This window comes from Gorilla gorilla, chromosome 13 (assembly GCF_029281585.2).
Source record: "Gorilla gorilla gorilla isolate KB3781 chromosome 13, NHGRI_mGorGor1-v2.1_pri, whole genome shotgun sequence".
Taxonomy (NCBI): domain Eukaryota; kingdom Metazoa; phylum Chordata; class Mammalia; order Primates; family Hominidae; genus Gorilla; species Gorilla gorilla.
The window spans coordinates 28896095-28905490 of NC_073237.2; the positions used below are offsets into that span (position 1 = coordinate 28896095).

Below are 9396 nucleotides of genomic sequence, written 5' to 3' on the forward strand. Positions count from 1 at the left end.
AGCTGGGGGTGGTAGCGGGTGCCTGTAGTTCCAGCTGCTTGGGAGGCTGAGGTGGGAGAATCACTTGAATCTGGGAGGTGGAGGTTGCAGTGAGCCAAGATTGTGCCACAGCACTCCAGCTTTGGCAACAGAGCTCAAAAAAAAAAGAGAAAAGACTAAATAGGTTTGGCTGTAATAATGTATGCAATGAAAAGTTTTAAGAGATTTTTGGTACTGTTTAATGGGGGTAACTTTCATACCTAATAAGGAAATACTGGTTCCACAAATATTATCCAGTTCTTATGTGCCAAGAGACATCTTCATATCCCAAGCACTGATTTGATCCCCAAGTACAGCAGATGTGTTTTTCCTTGTGATCTAAAGTAATTACATGATTTGTCTTAAACATCTTTGGGTATTTAAGTTCTGGGCTTTTTGCCACTCTCAAAACACCTAATACTAGATAAAGACTTCTTGCATTGTGGCTGGGCACAGTGGCTCATGCCTATAATCCCAGCACTTTGGGAGGCCGAGATGGATCACTTGAGGTCAGGAGTTCAAGACCAGCCTGGCCAACATGGTGAAACCCTGTCTCTCCTGAAAATGCAAGAATTAGCTGAGTGTGATGGCGGGAGCCTGTAATCCCAGCTACTTGGGAGGCTAAGGCAGGAGAATCGCTTGAACCCGGAAGGCAGAGGTTGCAGCAAGCCAAGATCGCGCCATTGCACTCCAGCCTGGGCGACAGAGCGAGACTCCATCTCAAAAAATAAAAAAAGACTTCTTGCATTTGCCACAGTAGTGGTTTTAGGTGAAATATAAGGAATCGTTGATGACTTAATGATTTATAAATATGCAGATTACCTTGAGTTGCAGTGTAGGTTGGAAACATACGATGGAGAAAAGCTTAGAGTTATGAAAGATGATCCCAGAGTGAGTTGAGAGGAAGCAAGGAAGTTCTGAGCACTTATGGTCTTCGGCCAAAAGCATCTTGAGCATCATCGGGAATCTGACACTTTTCCAAGGCTTCTTGGAAGGTTTCTGTCAGTGTGTGGATAGGCAGGATGGCATCAGGATTCTCTTTGCTTTTGCATGAGCTAACTTGCTATTGGGAAAACACTGTCTGATACTTTGTGGGGCGGGTGGAGGGGAGAGGGGTGGACATTGAAAACTCAGTGTTGGAGAAATTCAGGCTAGCAGACAGTCAGCAAATATTCTCTCCCGCCTCACTGCCTTACTTTTCTGTCTTTCAGGAATCCGGTCAGTGAGTTTCTATGAGCACATCATCACTGTGGGAACAGGGCAGGGCTCCCTGCTGTTCTATGACATCCGAGCTCAGAGATTTCTGGAAGAGAGGCTCTCAGCTTGTTATGGGTCCAAGCCCAGACTAGCAGGGGAGAATCTGAAACTAACCACTGGCAAAGGCTGGCTGGTGAGTAAGCCCCTGCCTGAGATGACTGCTACACAGTAACAGAAAAATTATCTTCCTCTACCCCTCAGCCCCCACTGACACACCATCTACTCATACTTTTTCACTAGTAAGAGGCACTCATTGGAACAGGAAAAGACTTCCCCCTGATTTTGCTTTTATGTCTGCACATTGCCTGTGGGAAAACTGAGGCCCAGTAAAACACACTGGTTGACTTAGGATTTTCTCCAAGGCGTAATAGAGCAAGAAGGATAAGGAACCTCCCACCACAGCTGTCAGTGAATTTTTTTTTTTTTTTTTTTTTTTTGAGACAGGGTCACTCTGTTGCCCAGGCTGGAGTGTAGTGGTGTGATCATAGCTTACTGTATGTAGCCTTGAACTCCTGGGCTCAAGCAGTCCTCCTGCCTCAGCCTCCCAAGTAGCTGGGACCACAGGCATATGCACTGTGCCCGGCTAATTTATTTTTTTTAGTAGAGATGGGGTCTCGCCATGTTGCCCAGGTTGGTCTCAAACTCCTGGGCTCAAGTGATTCTCTTCACCTTGGCCTCCTAAAATTCTGGGATTACAGCCATGAACCACTGCGCCCCACCTCCAGTGAATTATTCAAGTGTTTGGTTCTTCCTCCTGTGCATAGCCGGTGGAGGGAAAACAGAACCTTGGTTCTAACTCTCCTGAGAAGAACTGAGCCTTGTATAGCAATTCTTCAGCTGCTCCGTTCTTCTCTAACGTTTAGTTGGAAAAATGAGGCCCTGATTCCCATGAGAACCAACCAGCCAATCTCCTGACATGAGGTTGTACCTGTAGAACCCTGTTCCCTTAAGGAGACCAGAAAGCATTCCTGTCCCTTCCTCCCCCTTTTCCTGCCCCATGGCTAGAGGTGCTAATTGTAGTCTCTTTCTCTTCCCGTAGAATCATGATGAAACCTGGAGGAATTACTTTTCAGACATTGACTTCTTCCCCAATGCTGTTTACACCCACTGCTACGACTCGTCTGGAACGAAACTCTTTGTGGCAGGAGGTCCCCTCCCTTCAGGGCTCCATGGAAACTATGCTGGGCTCTGGAGTTAATGACAACTCCCCAAATGCAGAGATTTACACTAACTTACATTCTCAGTTTCCTTGTTTCTTTTGATTTTTTTTTCCTAATTGTGTGAGGCTCTTGTGTTTTAGTGGGAACACCAAAGTTTGCCTATAGTTTAGGCACTTAATAGGAAGAAGCTCTGTACAGAAATCTGAAAGTTGTTTTGTTTTTTGTTTTCCCCTTTGGTAATCAAAATTTTACCAGCTTTTATTATTTCTGGCTTTTCAACCAAACATTGTTGCTAATCCCTATTTTTCTTTAAGTGACACACATTCTCCCTTCTCTGGCTTCTTTAGGCTGAAACGACATAGTCTTTCTCACCCTTACTTCACTCTTGAGAGGTAGGGCTCCTTTATAATTATATGGTTGCTCTCAGACTTTCTGTGAAAGTTCGGGAGCTGTGTGTGTCTGTGTGAGAGAGAGAGAGAGATCTTGTCTGCGTGTGTGTGTGTGAGATCTTGTGTGCCTGTAGGTACTGTGTGTCACTGAAATTACCTGGAGTGAGGATTACTTGTAATTAAAATATTTATAAAAGAAACAACTTTATTCACAGAGTCCAGCTTTGGGACTAGTCTGTATCTTGTTTTTTAAAGTCTAACAACACTGATAATAGGAAGTAAAAACAGAAAGGAAAAGAAATTACCACTGGGAAAATCTTTTTAGTTAGATTGTAGGCTTCCTGGGGCGTCCCGTGCCAGGACTGCAAAGTGATCCAGCCCTACCTGTCTTCCCACCTGTGTGTCCCCCGTGTGGGAAGTTGGTGTCACTTCCCCTTCCCACCCTCACATCTGCTTAGCCAGTAGCCACACCCCTAAAACATCAGACTCACCATCCAGGTGCAGCTCTAGAGGCTACAAAAGGCTTCATGGGACTTGAATCCCCATCCTGGCTTCTCTCTCCTTCCCCTCAAGACCTGATCTGGTTTTAAGGGGCCTGGAGCTGGGAGTCTCAAGTCTGCTAAGATTCACATCCATAGCCCCCTTGACTTTGAGGAGAATCCTCTCTGCCATTCTTCCAATCTCCCCAATGGGTTTTGCTATTATTTTCTAAATTGGGTTAAGTCTAAGAAGGTGGGGGTGAGCAGGGGGTTTATCTGTGTTAGTGAGTGCTTCATGTGTGGAATATTCATTTTCTTACTGCAGTGGGACTTGGGGTTGAAGCCACCCCTCCTACTCTGTTGGCTTAGCCCTGAGATGGTGACAGGCTGGCCTGCAGTCAGCATCATTGTGCATGTAACAGCATCAATGTGATTAGTAATTTGTCTGTTCCTCCCTTGAACTGTCTGTTTAGTCTGAGGTTTTTAAACTTGCAGGCAGCTGACTGTGATGTCCACTTGTTCCCTGATTTTTACACATCATGTCAAAGATAACAGCTGTTCCCACCCACGAATTCCTCTAAGCACATACTCTGCTTTTCTGTCAACATCCCATTTTGGGGAAAGGAAAAGTCATATTTATTCCTGCACCCCAGTTTTTTAACTTGTTCTCCCAGTTCTCCCCCTCTTCTCTGGGTGTAAGAAGGGAAATTGAAAAAAAAAAAAATATATATATATATATATATATTCTCCTTTTAATGGTGGGGGGCTAGTGGAGAGGAGAGACAGCAAGTCCACCCTAACTTGTTACACAGCACATACTACAGGTTCTGGAATTCTCATCTTCGAACCTAGAGAAATAGGTGCTATAAACAGGGAATTAAGCAAAATGCTGGATGCTATAGATCTTTTAATTGTCTTAATTTTTTTTCTATTATTAAACTACAGGCTGTAGATTTCTTAGTTCTCACAGAACTTCTATCATTTTAAACTGACTTGTATATTTAAAAAAAAAATCTTCAGTAGGATGTTTTGTACTATTGCCAGACCCTCTTCTGTAATGGGTAATGCGTTTGATTGTTTGAGATTTTCTGTTTTTAAAAATGTAGCACTTGACTTTTTGCCAAGGAAAAAAATAAAAATTATTCCAGTGCAAAATGGTGTGAGTGAGTATTGTGTAGCCAGGAGCCTGCCAAAAAGGCCCCACATGACTAGTTGGAAGGTTGGCTTGAGCTGTTGGGATTGCTTGTGGCAGAAGGGGAACACAAGCCATTACCTCCAGGTTAGAGGCAGGGCAAGTGCAGACACAAATACTAAGACCTGCTTGCTCTAGGTCCCCAACTCTAGCCCAAGATCAGTTGCTTTGAGGTCCAGCTGAGGGTGGATATGCCCAGGGTACTGAAGTAGTGTGACGTTACTTCTCTTACATAAGTAAGGGTTGGTAATAGGCCCTGTCTGCTTGGACGGTGCCCTGAGAATGACGCTGAAAGTGCTTGCATAGTACTCTGGGAATAGGATATTAATTTTTGTTTTTTGTAGTTGGAACCATAGACCTTCACTGCCCTTTGTAAGGGGAAAACACAGTGACCACAGTGAGTGATGCTCTTCTAGAGCCTATTTGGAGCTGTAGCTGAGAGAAACTGCTAAATCATACCACCCTTCCTCACACAGTCATCTCTGGGAAACCCACCAGGGCTAGGCCGCAGAGCCTGGCAAGGCCGTCCCTATTCTTCTGCCACATGGTACTTGTTCTTTCCAGGGCAAGCTGGACACAGCTGCTCTATGCACCTGCCTTAGAGACTGACTGGTTCAGAACATGACACGTGGGTTCCTATATGATCAAAGGCTGCAAGACAGGAAGGGGAGATGAGTAAGTTAAAGCAATTTGAGAGGGCTCCCCAGAGGAGACGAATTACATTTGGAAAGGGCTGAAACTAGCCTTTCCCAAAATGAATTTAGAAGGTATTTGTAAAATCTTCATTGTCAGCCGGGTGCAGTGGCTCACGCGTGTAATCCCAGCATTTTGGGAGGCCCAGGTGGGTGGATCACCTGAGGTCAGGAGTTTGAGACCAGCCCAGCCAACATGGTGAAACCCCATCTCTACCAAAAATACAAAAATTAGCTGGGCGTATTGGCGGGTGCCTGTAATCCCAGCTATCGGGAGGCTGAGGCAGGAGAATTGCTTGTACCTGGGAGGCAGAGGTTGCAGTGAGCCGAGATTGTGCCACTACACTCCAGCCTGGGCAACAGAGTGAGACTCCATCTCCAAAAAAAAAAATACTGTCAAATCATTTTTGGGAAATGCAGATTAGAACAAAGGCAGCTTCATTCCTTTACCATCAGGTTTTTTTATTTTTAAAAATTGGAAAGGAGAGCTTTATTTCTCAAAGGGTTGCAGTCTGCAGGGTGGCCATTCTGACAGTCTGGGAAGTACAGCCTCTGGCCAGAAGTCAGAAACACAAACTGAGGGAGGGGCAAAGGGGACAGGAATTTATGTTGAACAAGGTGGCTGAATATATGTATTTAATAAGCTATAGGAGGAGTCATGAATATTTATAAAAGGAAAAATGTACACATGTGCAACTGAACTCTTAGGTTTTTGGTATTTTACTATGGGACTTGTTCCATAGAACATGCTCACAAAGAAAGGTGACTTAGGGAACGTGGGGTTGACTTGGTCTAGGCCTCTGGCCTCCATGGAATCTTGGCCTTGCTCCCACTTTCCAGCCAGACTTTCCAGCAAAGCATGTATCACAGAAGGGCTTTGTGGGCTTTATGGGGTCCCTTTTTTGCCAGCAGTCCCTACTCCCTTCTGTGAAAGAACTTCTTGTTCTCTCTCAGGCACTTCTTGTTCTGTCTCAGGCCGCATGCCACATGCCTTATTCCAAATAGTCTGCTGGCTCCTCATCCTTTGGGTCCTTCTACAGGAGGCTTTGGAGCTGAACTGAATTCTTAGCCCTTCATGACTTGTTTATGCTCCAAGTCCCTGGTCCCCTGCCAACTCTAATTGATTATTGATCTGGCCCTGTGTTCCTAATAAAACTAAAGACTGCCCCCAGTCCAGGCCACTCTGATCCAGCTGCCATTCCTCGTGCAGGTACCCAGAAATAGCAAGTCAGGATGTCCATACCTGTATCAGCACCAGGGATCAATCTTTTAGGAGTTAGCCTACGATCCAAGTGTTTTTGTTCTGCTTTTCAGTTGCTGGTATCTAGAAGACAACAATGAGGAGTGGGGGGTGGACAGGAGAAGGAATCGCTCAGTGTTATTTGCTTCATGCTAGTTCATTCATATCTTTCTTCACGCTAGTGTGCTGAGATAACTGAAAGGTTTGGGAGGATGGAAACATAGGCTGCTAATTCTGAAACCAGTGATGAAGACAATAAAATGCTCAGGTTTCTTAGCTTGGTTCTGCCCTTAGCTCCTCCAAAGAAGAATCCAATGAAAGAAATGTGAGACATAGGAATACTACCACTGGAGAGAAAGGTGTGAACTGAACTCAAGATGGAGATGGAGTTGTGAGCTCTTTTATGATTCCACTCTCCAAGAGAGGTGTGGACTATCCTCTATCAGAATCCCCCTGGGTTGGGCCTCACATCTGAACACTCTTCTTGATTAGTGTGGAACTGCTGAAGTCAGGATTTTTAAGGGATAATAATACTATTTAACAGTACTCAGGCCATGTGCAGCGGCTCACACCTATAATCCTGGCACTTTGGGAAGCCGAGGCAGGCAGATCACGAGGTCAGAAGATCGAGACCATCCTGGCCAACATGGTGAAACCCTGTCTCTACTAAAAATACAAAAAATTAGCTGGGTGTGGCGGCTCGTGCCTGTAATCCCAGCTACTCGGGAGGCCGAGGCAGGAGAATCGCTTGAACCCGGGAGTTAGAGGTTGCAGTGAGTCGAGATCACGCCACTGCACTTCAGCCTGGCAACAGAGAGAGACTCCGTCTCGAAAAAAAAAAGTGCTCATAGTCACATGTTTACTATGCTTCTTGTTAAGCTGTAAGGTGTATTCAGAGCTATAATTAACATTGCTAGCGCTATGGACAGGAAGAAAACAGATGATCAACTCATACCTTAAAATAAACTGAGCTGGGTGCAGTGGCTTACACCTGTAATCCCAACACTTTGGGAGGCTGAGGTGGATTGCCTGAAGCCAGGAATTTGAGACCAATCTGGCCAACATAGTGAGACCCCATTTCTACACATAATTAATTAGCCTTGCATGGTGATGCCCACCTATAGTCCCAGGTACTTGGGAGGCAGAGACAGGAAGATCACGTGAGCCCAGGAGTCTAAGGCTGAAGTGCGCCAGGATTGTGCCACTGCACTCCAGCCTGGGCAACAGAGCAGGACCCTGTCTCAAAAAAAAAAAAAAAAAAAAGAAACTGGCCAGGCGCAGTGGCTCATGCCTGTAATCCCAGCACTTTGGGAGGCCAAGGCAGAAAGATTGCATGATACTAGGAGCTCAAGATCAGCCTGGGCAATATAGCAAGACCTGGTCTCTACACAAAATTGAAAACTTAGCCAGGCGTGATGGTGCACAGGAAGACTGTTTGAGCCCAGGAGTTTGAGGCTGCTGTGAACTATGATTGCGCCACTGCACTCCAACCTGGGTGACAGAGCAAGACCCTGTCTCAAAAAATAATAATAGGCTAGGCGTGGCTGCTCACACCTGTAATCCCAGCACTTTGGGAGGCCGAGGTGGGCAGATCATCTGAGGTCAGGAGTTTGAGACCAGCCTGGCCAACATGGCGAAACCCCACCTCTACCAAAAAATACAAAAATTAGCCGGGCGTGGTGGTGTGCTCCTATAATCTCAGCTACTCAGGAAGCTGAGGCAAGAGAATCGCTTGAACCCAGGAGGCAGAGGTTGCAGAAAGCCGAGACCACACCATTGCACTCCAGCCTGGGCAATAGAGTGAGACTCCGTCTCAAAAAAAAAATTCTCCCCTTGGGCCTCGAGAAAGAGCATTGCAAGAGATTGGCGTCTTGTTTTCAGACTTCTGGACTCCAAAACTATGAGAGAATGACTCTGTTGTTTTAAAACCCACCAAGTTAGGCTGGGCACAATGGCTCATGCCTCTAATCCCAGCACTCTGGGAGGCTGAGGCGGGTGGATCGCCTGAGCTCAGGAGTTCGAGACCAGCCTGACCAATATGGTGAAACCCCGTCTCTACTAAAAATACAAAAAATTGGCCGGGCGTAGTGGCATGCACCTATAGTCCCAACTACTCGGGAGGCTGAGGCAGGAGAATTGCTTGAACCTGGGAGATGGAGGTTGCAGTGAGCTGAGATCGTGCCACTGCACTCCAGCCTGGGCGACACAGCAAGGCTCCGTCTCAAAAAAAAAAACAAAAAACAACCCACCAAGTTTGTGGTAATTTAGGAGTATTCTGAGAAATTTTTAGATACCAATTTTTGTAAAATCACACTAGATCAAAGGAAAATATTTTCTCTTACAATAATACACAGATAAACTGTAATATTAGTGCTAAGACTTAAAAAAGCAAAAAGTAAAGCTCAGAACCATGACTGAATTGATACTGGAGGAAGTGATCATCAAATCTGCATACCACTGGTTGCTTTTTCCTACCTATTTCAAACTATCTCAACTTTTTTTTTTTTTTTTGAGACAGAGTTTTGCTCTTCACACCCAGGCCGGAGTGCAATGGTGCGTTCTCAGCTCACTGCAACCTCCGCCTCCCAGGTTCAAGTGATTCTCCTGCCTCAGTCTCCCAAGTAGCTAGGATTACAGGCGCCCACCACCACACGTGGCTAATGTTTGTATTTTTAGTAGAGACAGGGTTTCACCATGTTGGCCAGGCTGGTCTCAAACTCCTGATCCACCACATTGGCCTCCCAATGTGCTGAGATTACAGGCCCTTTTTTTTTTTTTAAAGCAGAGCCTGGCTTTGTCACCCAGGCTGGAGTGCAGTGGTGCAATCTCAGCTCACTGCAGCTTGTGCCTCCTGGATTCAAGTGATTCTTGTGCCTCAGCCTCCTCTGAATAGCTGGGATTACAGGCACACACCACCACACCTGGCTAATCTTTGTATTTTTAGTAGAGGAGGGGTTTTGCCATGTTGC

The 9396-nt window shown here is 45.7% G+C and overlaps 1 protein-coding gene across 4 annotated transcripts in view; it reads left to right on the top strand.

The window, feature by feature from the left end:
• The window catches only part of DCAF12 (DDB1 and CUL4 associated factor 12), a 41146-nt gene extending 36688 nt beyond the window's left edge, over window positions 1-4458 (top strand). For all 4 annotated transcript variants that reach the window (XM_031014637.3, XM_031014638.2, XM_031014636.3 and 1 more), the window contains 2 exons: window positions 1230-1408; window positions 2315-4458. In XM_031014637.3, coding sequence (XP_030870497.1) covers window positions 1230-1408; window positions 2315-2473 — 338 coding nt within the window. In that variant the 3' untranslated portion in view covers window positions 2474-4458. The remainder of the gene's footprint in view (window positions 1-1229; window positions 1409-2314) is intronic.
• The last annotated feature ends 4938 nt before the right edge of the window (window positions 4459-9396 follow it).